We start from the raw sequence: 17,384 nt of genomic DNA on the forward strand, positions 1-17,384 counted from the left end.
TTAAGTAATAGGATTTGACTTTCACAACCAATAATAGGCTGGCTGTGATTAAACCATAATGATATAAATACTATAGTTAAGTTCCTGCTTCCATACGCCTAATCTCTCATATACGCTGAACCCTATTCATATAGCAGAGAGATATTATTGAAGTATTGGAAGTAGAAGACAACCTAGAAATCTGTAATGTCTTCCGTATTCCACATATAAGTTTAATATAATTAGTTAATCTCTATTTTATATTGATTTGATTTATTCGTGATTCTAATATCTTGTTGTTATGATTTCAGAATATGTCTTACAAGTAATACAAACAGCAAGGTCCTCCGAACCTCGGCAACATCAACCCGGAACTTTTCAGCAATTCGGTCCGGCTCCATGCGGCCATTGCGATCCTCAGCCTTGCCCCGATGAAGCAGGATGATGTGGCGCAGCTGTGCTACATTCAAAGTCCAGCGGCGGCGTAGGCCTCTCCTCATAACTGCGGGAATCTGACTTCCCATCCCTCAGTTTCGGGAGAGGCCTCTTATACTTTTCCACCACAAATGCCTGTAAAATAATCCCAAAATCACACATTTACAACAATACAACACAATGTCTCAAATTCGAAGTGGGGCTAGCTAGTTTATGCTGAAAGCGCTTATGAGCGGAAGTGCTTTCTACGTTGTTCCAAACGGACGGAACGAAATGAAAAAAATCAAAAATTGAAAAACTGACCTCACCCATTTCCAATTTGCCTCCGGGCTTTGATTTGATCCTACCCACCATTTGATTGAGCATGGCGTCGTAATTTGGATCTCGCTCTTCAAGCACATTTTCGACTGCTCCTCCTGTTCCTGCATTGCTATCTGAAACCAACAAAACACATTCGAAACGACGCCGTCAATTAACTAAACTGAGCTGAGGAAAAATGTTAAGCGAAGTGACAAAAGAAAGGCGGTAGCTTTTATATACCAGAATCAATAGCGCCGCCGACCTTGGAGATCTCGGGCCGTTCAGGGGGAACCGGAGGAGGCCGCTGATCGGCGACGACGGTCTTTGGTTTTGACGACGTCGTCTCGACGGTCGAAGTGGGTCGCGTTCTTCCAGCTGCTCGGCGAAGCGCCTGATCCATTGTGTCGGCTGTGCTTTCTATTTTCTAATTTTTCCCAAATCAAATAAAAATCCGATAAAATAGATTAGAACAGGTTAAAATGCAAAAACCCCTTTTAATTTTGAGGAATAGGGTTTGGTCGGAATACTGCAAGTCTGGAAGAGGAGGAAGAAGATGATCGGAGCTACACACGCTGAAGTGGCGCGTGGTGCTCTCGTGTCCTACACGAAATGGCTAATACCCAGGAGGCGCCTATTTCTTTTATTTTTGTTAATTGTGACGGTTTTATTTTATTTTAATGAGGGTTTTGTTTCCTAATTTGGATTATATGATACAATAAGTTTTTTTTTTTTTTTCCCAACCAACGATAGCATCTACCCTAAAAAAAACGGATGAATTAAGTCTCATAATGAGTTAACAATAATGTAGTTTAAATTCATCTTTAGTTCGAGTTAAAGGGCTCCAAGTTTATGAAACAATGAGCATGCAAGCAAACCGTTCTAAGGAAACTTAAACGCTCAACTTATCTTTTGCTTTCGGCAGTCAACAAACAATGCTTAACACAAATATCTCCACATTACGAAAATTTCAGATGTAAACCGATGAGAAACTGTCGACGCCATTCTAAATCCAATTGCAATTTTTGTTTCACTTTGGCTACATTTGATCAGAATGCAACAGTCACTGTTTGCTCCCTAAATCCGCCATGGTGCCTTGCGGGCAAGTCGGGGATTTACTGCACATACGAGATTGGTGGGTGCGGGCGTGCCACTACTAGATGCCGCTAGTAGACGGGTTTTGAATGATTGAGGTTGCGCCTGAGTTTGACTTCGAACCAAGAGATTGTGCCATTGAGTGGGAGTTGCTCAAATTAAGGTTCTTTGTTTGCCTTGAAAATAAGGACTTTACTTATATGGAGAGATAGAACAATATGTAAATGACAAGGTTGCTTGGAAATATAAATGACAGGAGGAAAGTGACTAATATTGCAGATTGCTTGTAATTTATATGACTGGAAATGAGTACATAAAAGCTACAAATGAAATCGATACTGCAAGTGAGCAGCAGAGCTAATAAACTAGATAAAAGAAGGCTTTTGGCAAATCTGGTTTGAGCAGAGTTTGTGCTTTTGTTTGTTTGTTTGAGTGTCCATAATCCTTGTGCATCTGCTCCTTTTTATAGAGGTCTGGAGGAAACCCTCCTGCTGAGGTTTTGTATTTGCCCGAAAGAAGCTTAGGCAGCTTGCATCTCCTTACTTGGGTAGCTTGCATTTCACTTGCCAACTTGCATGGAGAAATAATATTAAAAGGGGAACTTGTATTTCCACCACATGCTTTCATCACATGTTTTCCCACTTGTAATAAACTAACATTAAAGAGAAGCAAGTTGGCTTCTTTCATATGTTCCTTGCCCGAAACCTTGCTGATGCCTTTCCATCTACTTGCAATACATGCATGTATCTTGATTAAACAAAGGCTAGACAAACCTCCACCACCCAAACAAATAGGAGAAACAATATTATAGTGTCAAACCCATCCACTTGCAACCAAATATCTTTCCAAGTTAGCTTCCTTGCATATTAATCCTTCAAATACCATATTTTACCCAAATTGCCCAAATAAGTAAAAATGGGTATATTTTGAGTGCAAACAGTGCCCCCCAAGTTTTACACATTTGAGCAAAGTTTGTGAAACTTACAACCACAATGCTGCCAGGATTGATGTCGAAGGAAGAGGCACGTCTACCCCTTCGGTTCTTTTGTCGTTGATAAACTTGGCAAAATGAGTAAGACAATTTGGTAGTACAACTAGCATTGGAAAGAATGTTGCATGGCTTGTGCTTCTTCTTGTTGATACCAAAAAACATAGGAGCATCCTCACTGGTTACCGAGATAGTAAACTAGAAAAATACCCGAAGGCTAACTGGAAAACATAAAAAAACGAAATGGGAAGAGGGAGATGAGACTTTGGGCAATTTTTTACTTTTCTTTTCTTGTCTTTTCTTTTTTGCCTCTTTTCATATAAGATAATATAATATAAATATAATAATATATAGATATGTATATTTATTTATAGGGTATAGCCCTTTCGGGCCAAGTGACAAACAAGGCATAGGAAAAAGAGAAAGAAAGGAAGAAGTTACAAAGGAAGAAAGAGAAAGAACTAATAAAAAAAGAAAGAAAAAGGGAGAAACCCTCTTCTGGGAAAATGGAATGGAAGTGATAAGGAAAAATGGGAACGAGAGAAAAATAATAATAAAAGAAAGAAAGAGAAGTACCTTCTGGCCAAAAAAAAGGGTACAGAGGTGATAAGAGAGAAAGACAAGGAAACAACACAACACAAAGAGAAATAATGAAAAAGTAAAAAAGAAAGGAAGAGAGAGAGAACTACTTCTGGCCACAGGAAGAAAAAGGCAGTCGGGCAGCCATGCTTTCCCACCTTACTCATGCGGCTGAGGAATAAAAGCAGAAAAACAGACGACCACCACAAGTCCACAACCCATTTTTATGTCTGAGAGAAACAACTCACAAGGCATTGGCTCTAAACAGCATAATCCCTCACACCACAACTTTAAGCTCAAGCATTTCTCTGCCCTCTCCCATAAAGACCTTGAGCACTAGACTTCTCACAATTGCCGCCAGAAAGGTCAGATTGTCCAGAGTGCTGCCTCTTCCTTGCCAACACAGGTGCGTCATATGTTAAGCTGCAGCTTTAGGAAGAAGACCCCGGCAATGGCTTCAATTCCATTTCCACTCTTGCTTTTGCGTGGTCCGAATTTGCCAGGAATATGTCCGGTGAATAGGATGGCCATGGAGGCTTGGAGCAGACTTTACAAGGAAAGGGTACTCAATAGAACTTTTCGAGAATATTGTACGTTTGCATATCAGTCTAATGGATATGCTATCCGTGATTCTGCCTTTGCTTCTACGGCTGCGTTGGAAGCTTCGGACAATGTTGGACCTTGGTGAGACCTTCCTCAGCTTCTTTTTCAGTCATTTGCCAAAATGGAGAGTGGAAGATTTGTTCAAGAACGCTCTCGTCCATTCCTTTGTGTGATTGTACGTTGGGCTTTCACTGGACAAATGTAAACAAAGTACCGTCGAGCATTCGGGCGAGCTGCAAGAGCAACTTTTGCATACTTTCTTCAACCAGTGGTGAGTTGTAAATGAAGGCTGAAGTGTAGTGGCTGGCTTTGAAGCTGCAGCTACTATGTTGTTGGTGTGGAGGCATCAAATTTACTGCCATGAGCTATTGAGACATCTGTAAGAATCTTGGAGATATTTTTGGTAGAAACCATTAAATAAAATTCTCATTGTCTGCTCCCCAAGATCCTAAAGGATTTCCAAGCGTGCTTGCTTCTTGCTTGTTCACCATAACCTTATCAACCTACTCGCCCGAGCTCACGTCTCATCCTCACAGTTCTGGATAGAACGATCAACTGGGGGCCAGTGAGATAAATTCCCTTAATAGCTCATCAAGATCAAAGCTTGTCTTTTTGTCCTCGAAGAAGATCAAACATGGGGCCCCACGTCTGATTGATGATATTTAAGCAAACTACAACAGAGAAGATGTCATGCCCATCGGGCAAGATTGGAGCTCCTTCGGGCAACAACAACATACCTTTATGCCCCTCTTGTAGTAAATGTTGAGACTTGGGAGGCCATATTTGAGTGAAAGATTGTTGGGCAGATGCCAAGGAAACCCAGTCGGGCAAACTACAACATCCATTTTCTGCTATCTTCTTCGAGCTTTCTTGTAGCCGCCAATGGTAACTGCCGAATTAGCCCGAGCTTTAGTCGTAGGTGCTGGTGAGAGTTGGGGAAACATGTAGAATCTGTTGGCGACGATGTAAGAGTCAGCAAGGAAGATGCCATGCCCGTCGGGCATGACTATAGTTCCAACGGGCACCACCAGTTGGGCAAGACAACCCCATGCTTTCTTGCAACGGCCATTGAGAAACAGATGACATACTTTTCAGCAGGAAAGCCATAGTTTCGGTTTTTTATGAAACTCCTCATTCCATGAATTTGGGTACAGCCACTGGATGATTTCCTAATTTCAATTTTTGGGTTCGGGCTAAATACACCCATTGGATAAGAGAAAAGTGGAAAGAAGGGTAAAAATGGCTACTCACAAACTGCCCAACTCTTTGATATTTTCTGTAAAGGTCCCCAGTAATGAAAACAAAAAGGAAAAGAAAACAAAAAAAAAAACAAAAGCATGAAAGCAAAATGTTTTTGTAATTTTTGGAATTTTTAATTTTTATATATTTTTCTTCGTAACAGCACAAGAAACACACAAAGAAAACAGAGCCATTTCGGGCAAACAGAAAAAAAAGAAATGAAAGGCCATGTTGGGCAAGGGGTGGAAAAAAGGAAATAAAAAGAAAGACTTGTCAGGCTTTCTTTAAAAAGTAAAACATAAAAAGGACAAAAGCCCTTTCGGGCAAACCAACACCAAAGGAAGAAAGCCCTTAGTTAAGCAACAGAAATGCCCACTCGGGCAAATTACAAAAGCAAGCCATATATTTTTTTATATTTTTCTTTATTGTCCTTTTTAAAAGCTATACATATAATATAATATAATATACACATACAAAATGCCTTCAGGCAACACACTTTTATTATATAAAATATATATATCAAAAAACTATATATATAGCCCTTTCGGGCAACATTTTATAAAATATATTATAATACTATATATATATATATATATATTCTCCATCCCCCTACTATAACATATATGTACATACAGCCCCTGTCGGGCAAAACACTTTTATCATATAATATAATATAATAAATATAGATACATAGATATAAAAGTGTTTTGGGCAGCAGAAAGACAGGTGAGAGAGAGACAGGAAGGAAAAGAAAGGAAGAAAGAAAGAAAGAAAAAGAGAAAGGAAGGAAAAGGAAAATGAGGAGAAAGGTACTGGAGAAAATACACAAAAGAATAACACAAAAGAAAGCCATTCGGGCAGATTGGATGAAGCCCCTTGGCTGCTCAAGTGTTATTTTTCTCTCAACACTCAAATCTTTTTCTCTTTTTAAAATTAAGTGTAGAGAGATCATACCCACCATTTAAATTGGCCATGCCATATAGCTTGGGAACCATAGGAGGTGGCCATTCATGTTTGATCCCAAGCTTTGTCCTCATTGAGATCTTGATGCGGACAATATGCTTGTGTTGGCGGGGAAGAGTGTATGAGCTTTTTTCTTCTTCTTCGGGCTCGACATAAGGTGTGGGCTCATGCCCCCCGAGCGTTGGTGTTTGGCCTACAATAGCCATAAGCTCCATCTTAGCCGTTATCGGTTTTGATATGTCGGCTTGGTCTTCTACAACCATATCTATTTTCATAGATTTTTCATTGGGTGGGGCCATAGTTTGGCCTTCATCAACGTGTATGATATGTTCTTCCTTGGTTGTAGTAGGGTGAGTGCTTTGTAGGGGGATTTGACACATTTGATCTATCAACTTTCTCAAAGTTTCTCCAAAAGTTGTATAGCTTTCCTCCACCCTTTTAAAACACTTAGTCACCTCTTCACCATATTCGATGCTTGCCATATGGAGTTTGGACACCTTCTCTAATTTGCCCACATCCTCTTTGTAGAGCTCTTCATCCGGATGATCATGAGTTGGCATCTCATATATTGGCTCTATGTACTCATTGGAAGCATTTTGATACTCAAAGCCATTTGTTGGCCTACTATAGTATTCATGAATATGATTGTCTTCAAAAGAATAATAACCTTCATCATAGCCATAAGTTGGCCAATCTTCAAGATTATTATTTATTTGATGGCCATTAGTTGGCCAACAATCATGTTCCATGGGACTTGAGTACTCTCCCGCCATGTACCCATTGGTGGGCAACTCATAGGTTGGCTCTATGTGATAGTCATGGCTTGGGCGCTCTTCCACACCGTCATCCTCCAAAAAATCATGAACATAAGGATTGTTCATGATCTAACTTCATATAAGGGTCCCACCGAGCGTGCCAAAATATGTTTGCTCCCTAAATCCGCCATGGTGCCTTGCGGGCAAGTCGGGGATTTACTGCACATACGAGATTGGTGGGTGCGGGCGTGCCACTACTAGATGCCGCTAGTAGACGGGTTTTGAATGATTGAGGTTGCGCCTGAGTTTGACTTCGAACCAAGAGATTGTGCCATTGAGTGGGAGTTGCTCAAATTAAGGTTCTTTGTTTGCCTTGAAAATAAGGACTTTACTTATATGGAGAGATAGAACAATATGTAAATGACAAGGTTGCTTGGAAATATAAATGACAGAGGAAAGTAACTAATATTGCAGATTGCTTGTAATTTATATGACTGGAAATGAGTACATAAAAGCTACAAATGAAATCGATACTGCAAGTGAGCAGCAGAGCTAATAAACTAGATAAAAGAAGGCTTTTGGCAAATCTGGTTTGAGCAGAGTTTGTGCTTTTGTTTGTTTGTTTGAGTGTCCATAATCCTTGTGCATCTGCTCCTTTTTATAGAGGTCTGGAGGAAACCCTCCTGCTGAGGTTTTGTATTTGCCCGAAAGAAGCTTAGGCAGCTTGCATCTCCTTACTTGGGTAGCTTGCCTTTCACTTGCCAACTTGCATGGAGAAATAATATTAAAAGGGGAACTTGCATTTCCATCACATGCTTTCATCACATGTTTTTCCACTTGTAATAAACTAACATTAAAGAGAAGCAAGTTGGCTTCTTTCATATGTTCCTTGCTCGAAAGCTTGCTGATGCCTTTCCATCTACTTGCAATACATGCATGTATCTTGATTAAACAAAGGCTAGACAAACCTCCACCACCCAAACAAATAGGAGAAACAATATTATAGTGTCAAACCCATCCACTTGCAACCAAATATCTTTCCAAGTTAGCTTCCTTGCATATTAATCCTTCAAATACCATATTTTACCCAAATTGCCCAAATAAGTAAAAATTGGTATATTTTGAGTGCAAACAGTCACCCTATAAGTTGGTCTTGCAACTCACATAATTAAGGAAAGGAAAAAAAAATAGACAACCACTTATAAAGTAAATTGTACGTAAGAGAGAAAGTAAACGATTTTATCAAATGCTGTTGAACTTCAACTACGATTTGAATGGAGGAGGGTAACTTTATCTCTCATCATTGGTTTTCCGGTTATTAGTGCCGCTTTCTCTGATGTAATGGCCTCGGGAGATGACGCTAATACTCGGACTTTCCTATGAACTTTGTATGTAACACCATGTACAATGCAGAAGAATCAAGAGACAGCGACGTTTGCTGTGTATCATGGGTTATACTAAGCACAGCCGAAAGCGGCAGTCTCCGTTATATGCAGAAGCTCTTTGTTCAAGTTGTTTGTTGGATTTTCAGCACCTAACTGACTTGGGAGACCATGTCAAGCTCGCTGTACCCGTCAGCGTTGTTATTGGGGGTAGCACTCCCGGTTTCCTGCATGCTGAAATCCGGGAGACTAGTATCAAAACTGTCCGGAGCTCTCACCTTCGTGCGAGCACGCTTGGATGGCCTTAATATGGAGTTGTCTTGGGGAAATTCATCCCTACTCTTCCGCTTCTGCTTGGTGTCGAAAAATCCATAAGCAAAAGATTCCAGTACCTTAGTGGTCAGTGGTCGGTTTCTTGTGCTCTGTCTCCGAGAGTTCATTGCAGACTGCAATTCAGAAATATCCCCACATTCAGAGGGCTGAGTTGAATGGGAAGCGGTATCCGGTTCCTGTTTTGTTTGATCATCTTGTCTTTCTGTCATTGTGAAAGGTTCATCAGTTTCAGCATCTAGAGAGGGGGGCATGTTCAAGTCAAAAAATGTACGGCACTGAGGATTCTCATGAAATGTTTCCACGCGCAAACTATCGCCACGTTTGCCTTCACCATTATTAACTGGACTGGCTCCTCTAGACAAAGTACTGGTGGATGATAACTTCTCTTCGGATAGATCCACTTGAGAGGGAGTTTTCTCACTAAGTTCAGGGTGGTCTTCAGAGCTGCATGCATCTTGCTGTAACAAGGGACCTTGCAAGAAGTGGTTCCTGCTGGGGATGGTATATGTGAGATTACAAGCAACTAACTGTTGACGTCTTTTTAAAACAGGGGCCACATGATTTTCCTTTTCAGAAACCATTTTCTGGATCTTTTGGCACTTCGTAGCTTTCCTGTGCCGCATGTCATTGCATATACCAATGTTCTCATTCTTAGAGAGATCTGCAGTCACAGTGGTCAAACCTTGACCAGAAGCTTGATGCTCCCACTCTGAAGTATCATATTCAAAATATTTGTCATCGCTTATTTTGAATTCGCTTCTACCCAAACAGATGGACTTCGAAACATGGATCCTCTGTGAACACAAGGAATCAGCAGAATTAGATTTATCTGTTGAATCTTCAGAAGCATCCTCATCGTCATCATCAGAATCACTTCTGGAGGTGGAGGCATCCAATTCAAATGGTAAGCTTCTCAGTTCCCTCACCTTGGATGTTTTCCGATTAGACAGACTTGTATCCACAACTGTAAACTTCACGACATCTGCACTACTACGATTTGGAGTACGAGGCTGCAGATAACAGTGGCGTTGCTGATTTGGGAAGTCATGTTCGTCCAGCTTTGTTTCATCTGTCCACCCATTTTCTTTATTTGCTCCTGTTTCAAGCTCAAGAAGCTTGGGGTCTGAAGCAACTTTATTCAGGACATCACTTACAGAATCAAAGTAGTGGCTTCCCTTCACCAGTTTCCTTTTTGAAAACTTCTTAATACCAGGGATAAGAAAGACCAATGAATTCTTGGAACCAGTGGAGAAACCCGGATAAGGCTGCTCAGAATGCCACCCTCTTGCAAGCAAACGAGGCCAAACAGCTTCCCAAAAGAGATCGCTTGAGCGGGCTTTGCTTAGCCGGAAGCCCCCAGTTAGAAAGTTGACTATTTCTAGTGGTGTAAGGGAGGAGCATGCTTTGCCAGTTGGTATTTCTGGGCGAACGGGAGCAACATGATTGGACTTTAAAGTCTCTGTCGCAATGCCTGTGAGATCTTTCTTTCCCGTACCAATTCCCACTGCCTCTACAAGTGCATTCAATCCAACTCTAGCCTTTAAAATGAATACATATTCTTCTAGTAAAATTTTTCCTTCCCCAAATGTCTTCGAGACCTGGAATTGGACAATCAAAATTATAGGAACCATATCCTGATACAAACAAATAAATGGACAAACAAGCATAGCAAAATCCAAAACACATCCCTCCAGTCCTATAACTGATTATCTGCACAAACAGTTTTCATTTTGCGTAATCAACTTTATATTTTACTGTTGGTGAATCACAAGTTACACATTAGCTAATTTGAGATACATCAGTCTTCATCAGAAAATAAAAATTTCTCATTTAGATCAGTACATACTCATCTATAATTCGTTTGTACAGTATTTGTGTAATCCATAACCATACAAGCTAAAACACGGCTAAATTCAATGAGTAGGCAGTAATCTCTAGAAGTGGAACTAATCGCTACAGTACCAAACACATAAATTCGAGTTTAACAATCAAGTCCACATATAGGCTACAGGAAAGCAATATTACAGGTGTGTAGGAAAGTTAGTAGTTTTCCAAGGGAAAGCAAACTTACAGAAGGCATATAGGGGCTCTTTGTGAGAAACATGTACGAAGTGTTAAAACAATTAAAGCGACACTAATCTGCCTAGAATTTTGGTAATCAAATAATAACTTAAACAATGTTGGCAGAGTGCCTATGCAGAATCTGAATTGAAGTATTCAAGAAAACAAAATAACTAGTTTAGCACATTTTTTTTTGTTTGCAGATTGATGTGTATGTGCAGACAGGCTGATATAATTCAATCCACAGTACAGATCAATATTAGCATTAAAGATTCGAGAGATGTAATTACCTCGAGCAAAGAATTTTGACACTCCTCTGACACGTGAGAAAACAAACGAGAAAACAACTCATGTTGCCTTGGCCCCATAAAAATTCTTTGCCCAAATATACATTTTCTGCTTCTCATTTTTTTGCATTCTTTCCATCTTTTGTATCTGTCAGACTTGTAAAACTTCCCATGGTAGAATGACAATACATCGCCCATCTGTTTACTCCCGACAAACTTCTTCACCAGAACCAGTTTCTTTCCAAAGATATATAAACCAAGAAGAAAACTGGCTTCTTCTATGCCACTCCAGCTGTCACCTCCAGAACCAGGAACCGGACAATACACACCTCCAGGCTTTTTATACATTTGAGCCATCAGTTCTTGTTTCAATACTAACTTTTCTGACTCACCTGATGTTGTCCCATTCTTGAATTTAACATCCATTGGCTGAGCTTTGCATTTTATGTTGTCACTTTCTGAAACAATCAGGGTCTCTTTGACATGTTCATATTTGTTGCTCTCAAATTCCTCATTGATCCACATTACTGGTATGGGTAACCCCATTCCTAAACCATGGGGACTACCGCCAGCAATTTCTGCATCAATTGGGTTCTTTAAAAGTCGTACATAGTCAGAAACAGCTATTAGACAGGGAATTTCAGCCTGGTAGTCATCTCCAACTCTAGGACCTAGCTCAGGGTCACCAGAGACACCACATGGATCAGAAGCTTCTGGAGGAAATGAATGCTCCGCTGATTCATCGTCATTGATATCCCCATGGCTATCTCCTTCAACTGAATCCATCTGTCATACGAGAAGGAGAGGGGGAGGGGGAACTGGTATTGTTAAAAGGGATTTCTGAGACAGCAAAAGGATCAAAGTATTTCCTTTTGTTCAACAAACAATACAAAAGACATATACTTTGTAAAAAATTCATAAATTATGAATGCCATATGCCAATATGAAATCGTGCATTGTGATCCTGATCACATTTTGATACCATTATAAAAATATGATACCAACTGAAAAAGATAGAAACCGAGGAGGAAGAGTATTGCATGCTAAAAAAATGCTACTACTCTAACAAAATCCATTCCAATTTTACACTTTCAAATACCCTTTCTAAATTTCTCGTTCTGTTGAGTCTGTACAATGTATCCAATCTTAAAAGTTCATGTTTCCAGGATCAAAAAGACTAACCAAGAAATGACGGTTCCGGTTATGAAAGCAGTCCAAAACCAATTGAGCTGCTACTATTGCAGCAGACTGGTCTTAAACACGCCAAAGGTTAAACATTGATTTCTAACAGCAATAAATTCTAGTCAACCAATAATCCCAGAGGGAAAGAGAAAAGAAATTTCCACAACACAAATTGACACCAATGTCAAAATTTGACAAAGACCAACTTTATGTTCCAAATAAACAACAGGTTAATAGGAAATAAAAGCAAACAAAAAAAAAAATTCTTGCATTTATAATATTAAAAAGTTTATTCATGAACCTCAACTGACCGTAAATAATTTTTGTTTTTGGGTAACAATTATGGTAATTTTCCGAAAAACAAATAAAAACCCAGCACTAATGTTTTTTAAGCATAAACGAGAAGAAATACAAGCAAACAAAGCATTAAGCAGCAAACCCACAACAAAATAAATCAATCCAGATCCCTTTTCGAATCCAGACTAAAATCGACGAAACTACAAAAACGCAGAAACTTTATGATAATTATCCCAAAACCCATTAAGCACATTCATATCAAAACAACAAACAATCACAACCAAAACCAAAACAAAAAAACAAAAAAATAAAACCAAAAAGTTATAAACTTCAACAAAAATAAATAAAACCCAACATAGAAAGAAACAACAGCAAGAACAGGAAAGCATTCCGGCAAGCAAAAACCACCGGAACCAGTGAGAATTCCAAAACGATCCCATCAAATTCAACTTATTTACCAAACAATGACCCTCAAAAAACACTTAGAGAACTGCATTGAATCGTAAAATAAATAAAAACAGAAACCCAGAAAACAAAAGATTTGGTTTTTTAATATCTCCATACCTCCATGGAGAAGGAGACGAAATTTGAAGCCGAACCCACGTGAGAGAGCAAACCTGAGAAAAATGGGTCTTGGAGTTTTAGCACCAATTTGCAAGCTTTGGATTGAAAAAAAACAAAAAAAAACAAAGCGTGATGCGCACACTCTCTCTCACACATAGAGACAGCCGCTGCCTCCGAGTCTCTCTGTTTTTAGAGAGAAAAACTCGCACGCACGCAGTTGAACATGAAAACTAGAGAGAGAGAGAGAGAGAGTTGTACCTGGGTTTTATAGAAGCTAAGGTTTCATGACCACGAAGGCTGATTTCGAAGGAGGCCAAAACCCAAGAAAAATATACTTGAGAAAGCAAAGTCGTTGTGTCCTTGGAGAGAGAAAATAATACGATTTTATAGGGGGGGGGAGAGAGAGGGTCTGAGTGTTTTCTCTGGACCGTTTAATGAGGTACGAAAGCGAAATATCCACGCGCCACCATCGCGCGTGAGCCTGAAATGATTGACACGAGGCACTAAAGATTCCTGCTATACGATAGACCCGACGAGATTTGCTACATTGCCAAGGCATCGGCCAATGATATGCTGCCACGTACGTGGAAGTTACGGGGGTTTTATTACTAGTGCGTTAAACGACAGGTCGTAGTGGTGTAGTTACGAACTTCTTAGCTAGAATGGCATAGGGATTGTTTATTGGTACGGTACTACGCGCTCTGTGGCGCGTGTTGGAAAGTGAGGGTTGTTTTGGGTGGATTTATTTGTTAAGTTTTTTATATTTTCTGCAAATAATCATTTGGAGGGATTCTCTTAAATATTTGTTTGCGGAATTTCTCAATGAGGAAAGGCTCGACTTCCAAGTCACGTGAGGTTCGGTGTCAACCGAATCAAGCTATGCTGACTCGGAGATAAGCTCTTAAACATGGAGTTTGGTGAAGGGTTCAACTTAGGGCTCAAACTCAGTTCAGAGATCTTAGCAAAAATGCCGCACACAATGTTGTCAATTAACAAAGGATAAGAGGTGATTAGCGGCCTAAAAAATATAGCACATAATGCATCGCTAACCGATAACATGAATGGAAAAAATAGATTGTGTGAATGCAGTAACTGACTATCTGAGTGGAAAACGTTTTGCATGTGTCTACTTTGCGCTATGCATAGGTTAGGTGTTGAGACATGAGATAATATTATGTTGTAAAACTATCAATCAATAAGATTAGTAAGGTGAAAATACATTTGAATTAATATATGTAATTGTCACTCGTGAGATATATGATTGTCTAGTAAGGCCTTTTACAATGAGCTAGAAATTTTGAGTCCAATAAGAGTTAGTCCAATTGTTAAGTGTATTATACATGTTTCATGAGTTTGATTCCTATAAATTTATTACTAGGTCACATCTACTAGCTCACACAACTAGAGCAAATTATAAAACTCAAAACTTATGAAGCATGCTTTTTAACAAACAATATTGTATATAAGTTATGGCAAAATCTCACATCGGTAGCCAAATCACTTCATCATTTATAAAATTTAAGTTGCTTGGTGTAGAATGACAACTGTCGTTAGGTCAAATTAACAGCTAAGATAAGATTTTATCCACTTTCACTTGCAAAAAAAAAAAATATATATTCATGCCAACCTAAAGCCCCGAACCCTTTCCTATTAGTTGCTTTGAGACCGGACGAGATTTGCTACATTAGCCAAGGGGTCGGCCAATGATATGCTGCCACGTACGTAAAAGTTACAGGGGTTTTGTTACTAGTGGGTTAAACGACAAGTCGTATTGGTGTCGTTACGAACTTCCGAGCACGGCGAAGCCATAGGGATTGTTGCATGGTACGGTCCTACGCGCTCTGTGGCGCGTGTTGGAAAGTGAGGGTTGTTTTGGGTGGATTTATTTGTAAAGTTTTTTATATTTTCTGTAAATAATCATTTGGAGGGATTTTCTTAAATATTTGTTTGCGGAACTTCGTAATGAGGAAAGGCTCGACTTTGAAGTCACGTGAGGTTCCGTTGTCAACTGAGTCAAGCTTGGCTAACTCGGAGATAAGCTCTTAAACATGGAGTTTGGTGAAGGGTTCAACTTAGGGCTCAAACTCAGTTCAGAAATCTTAGCAAAAATGTTACACACAATGTTGTCAATTAACAAAGGATAAGAGGTGATTAGCGGCCTAATAATATAGTACATAATGCATTGCTAACTGACAACATGAATGAAAAAAACAGACTTTGTGAATGTAGTAACTGACTATCTGAGCGGAAAACGTTTTGCATGTGTCTACTTCTACTATCTTTTAACTTTTCGTTTCTATTTTTTTATTTGTTCACATAAAAAAACGGAACTTTTGTCGCATATCATTTATGAAATTTAAATACGTAATATGGTTTTTGAATTCAATTTTAAGACACTAAATAGTGCACTTTACAAGTATACATCCAAGATAAGATAAAATTGTACTATATGTGGTAATGTTTTCTTACTAGATATCTCGACAAATTAGCTAGATTATCAACCTTTGCGCTATGCATAGGTTAGATGTTGAGACATGAGATACTATTATGTTGTAAAACTATCAATCAATAAGATTAGTAAGGTGAAAATACATTTGAATTAATATATGTAATTGTCGTTCATGAGATATATGATTGTGTAGTAAGGCATTCTACAATGAACTAGAAATTTTGAGTCCAATAAGAGTTAGTCCAATTGTTAAGTGTATTATACATGTTTCATGAGTTTGATTCCTATAAATTACTAGGTCAAATCTACTAGCTCACACAACTATAGCAAATTATAAAAAAATCATAACTTATGAAGCATGCTTTCTATATATGGGAATCAAATTCATATGAACCATTGTGGATACGTATCCTCTTTTATGTTCTACATTTATTTCATTTTTAACAAACAATATTGTATTACAGGCCCTTGGAAGGGATGGATAACTGTGGTTTGCCACCAGTTGTCCCTCTAATTTTTTTTTTTATAAAAAAAACAAACAATATTGTATATAAGTTATGACAAAATCTCACATCGGTAGCCAAATCACTTTATCATTTATAAAATTGAAGTTGTTCGGTGTAGAATGACAACTGTCGTTAAGTCAAATTAACAGCTAAGATAAGATTTTACCCACTTTTAATTGCAAAAATAAAAAATAAAAAATAAAGAAAATATATTAATGCCAACCTAAAGCCCCCGAACCCTTTCCTATTAGTTGTTTTGAGAGTATTTTTTATCTATGAAGTTTTTATTTTCTGATTTAATGATTTGGATATTGTTTGAGGAAATTTTTCCTAATAAGGAAAGCTCAACTTTCAATTGACGTCTGGTTGGGTCATAAACTGAGTCAAGCTATGGCTAATTAACTCGGACATGAGTTCTTAAACATGGAGTTAGGTAAACCCTTCAACTTCAGTAATGTTCATAAATCATAGCACAAATACCACACAAAGTTGTCAATTAACAAGGAAAATATTAGAGGTGATTAGCGCCCTAACAATATAACACATAGCACACCACTAACTAACAACATAAACAGAATAAACAGACTATGTGAACGTAGTAATTAACTATTTAAGCATAAAACAGTACCCATGCGTCTAATTATATTGTCTTTTTAACTTTTTCTTTAGGAATTGTTATTGTCACTCTAAAAATCTCATTCTACACTCCAAACTTTTTATATTTGGAAAGAAAAATACACTTATGAGGAGTGTAGAATGAGATTTTTGGAGTGCAAATAATACTTTCCTTTTCTTTGTGTATTTTTATTTGTTCACTTAAAATATGAAAGTTTTGTTTGCGTATCACTTAGAGAATTTGAAGATGTAATATGATTTTTGGATTATGAAATAATGGGATCTTATTTATTAAACTCACATCACTACAACAATAGTATTTTAGATTTCAAACTCAAGCAACATGCTTTTTATACATGCGAATCAAATTTACCTGAACCACTCCATTACTGGTTTAAATGTGTCATCCTTTGTATTCGATACATTCGTTTCATTTTTAATAGACAATATTGTACATAATTTATGACAAAATCTCACATCGGTAGTTGAATCACTTCATTTATGAAGTTGAAGAAGTTTGCTTTGAAACAACAATTGTCATTAGATCGATTAAATTAAGGAATTTTAACGAAAAGCTTCCGGTACTGTTCACTTTAACAAAAAATCATATTTTTACACTAAAAAGTCAATCATGGTACTATGATTTTGAGTTTTATCTGCATATTTTTTTCCCTTTATTTTATCATTATCGTTAAAACTCAAAATTTTCAAACTCTTTTAATTAGTTTTCCTATCAAATTAACAATTGAGATAAGACTTTACCCGCTTTTAATTG

The 17,384-nt window shown here is 38.2% G+C and overlaps 1 protein-coding gene and 1 pseudogene across 3 annotated transcripts; both read right to left on the bottom strand.

Moving 5' to 3' along the window:
* LOC114820511 (uncharacterized) lies at positions 1 to 1,331 on the bottom strand (annotated as a pseudogene).
* Positions 1,332 to 1,650: 319 nt separating this feature from the next.
* On the bottom strand, positions 1,651 to 13,430 carry LOC103452931 (uncharacterized). Of its 3 annotated transcripts, XR_011574753.1 has the most exons (5): positions 13,298 to 13,430; positions 13,040 to 13,092; positions 11,000 to 11,782; positions 8,073 to 10,246; positions 1,651 to 1,777 (listed from the first exon to the last, which is right to left on the bottom strand). XR_011574753.1 is itself a non-coding variant. In XM_070810829.1 (4 exons), exons 2-4 carry the CDS (start codon positions 13,043 to 13,045, stop codon positions 8,468 to 8,470), a joined length of 2,568 nt encoding a protein of 855 aa, XP_070666930.1. In that variant the 5' UTR covers positions 13,046 to 13,092; positions 13,298 to 13,430; the 3' UTR covers positions 7,969 to 8,467. The 3 variants fall into 3 exon arrangements, 2 of the variants coding, with proteins under 2 accessions (XP_070666930.1, XP_070666931.1); XM_070810829.1 differs by lacking the exon at positions 1,651 to 1,777 and having other exon boundaries at positions 7,969 to 10,246; XM_070810830.1 differs by lacking the exon at positions 1,651 to 1,777 and having other exon boundaries at positions 7,969 to 10,246; positions 11,000 to 11,836.
* Between the last annotated feature and the right edge of the window lie 3,954 nt (positions 13,431 to 17,384).

Source organism: Malus domestica, chromosome 13, assembly GCF_042453785.1.
Source record: "Malus domestica chromosome 13, GDT2T_hap1".
Classification (NCBI taxonomy): Eukaryota; Viridiplantae; Streptophyta; class Magnoliopsida; order Rosales; family Rosaceae; genus Malus; species Malus domestica.

What these genes read in the sequence shown, in the direction of transcription:
- LOC103452931 (XM_070810829.1), bottom strand. An exon ending in GTCAAAATTCTTTGCTCGAG is followed by an intron (nt 10,247 to 10,999) that starts GTAATTACATCT and finishes GTCCAATTCCAG; the next exon opens with GTCTCGAAGACATTTGGGGA.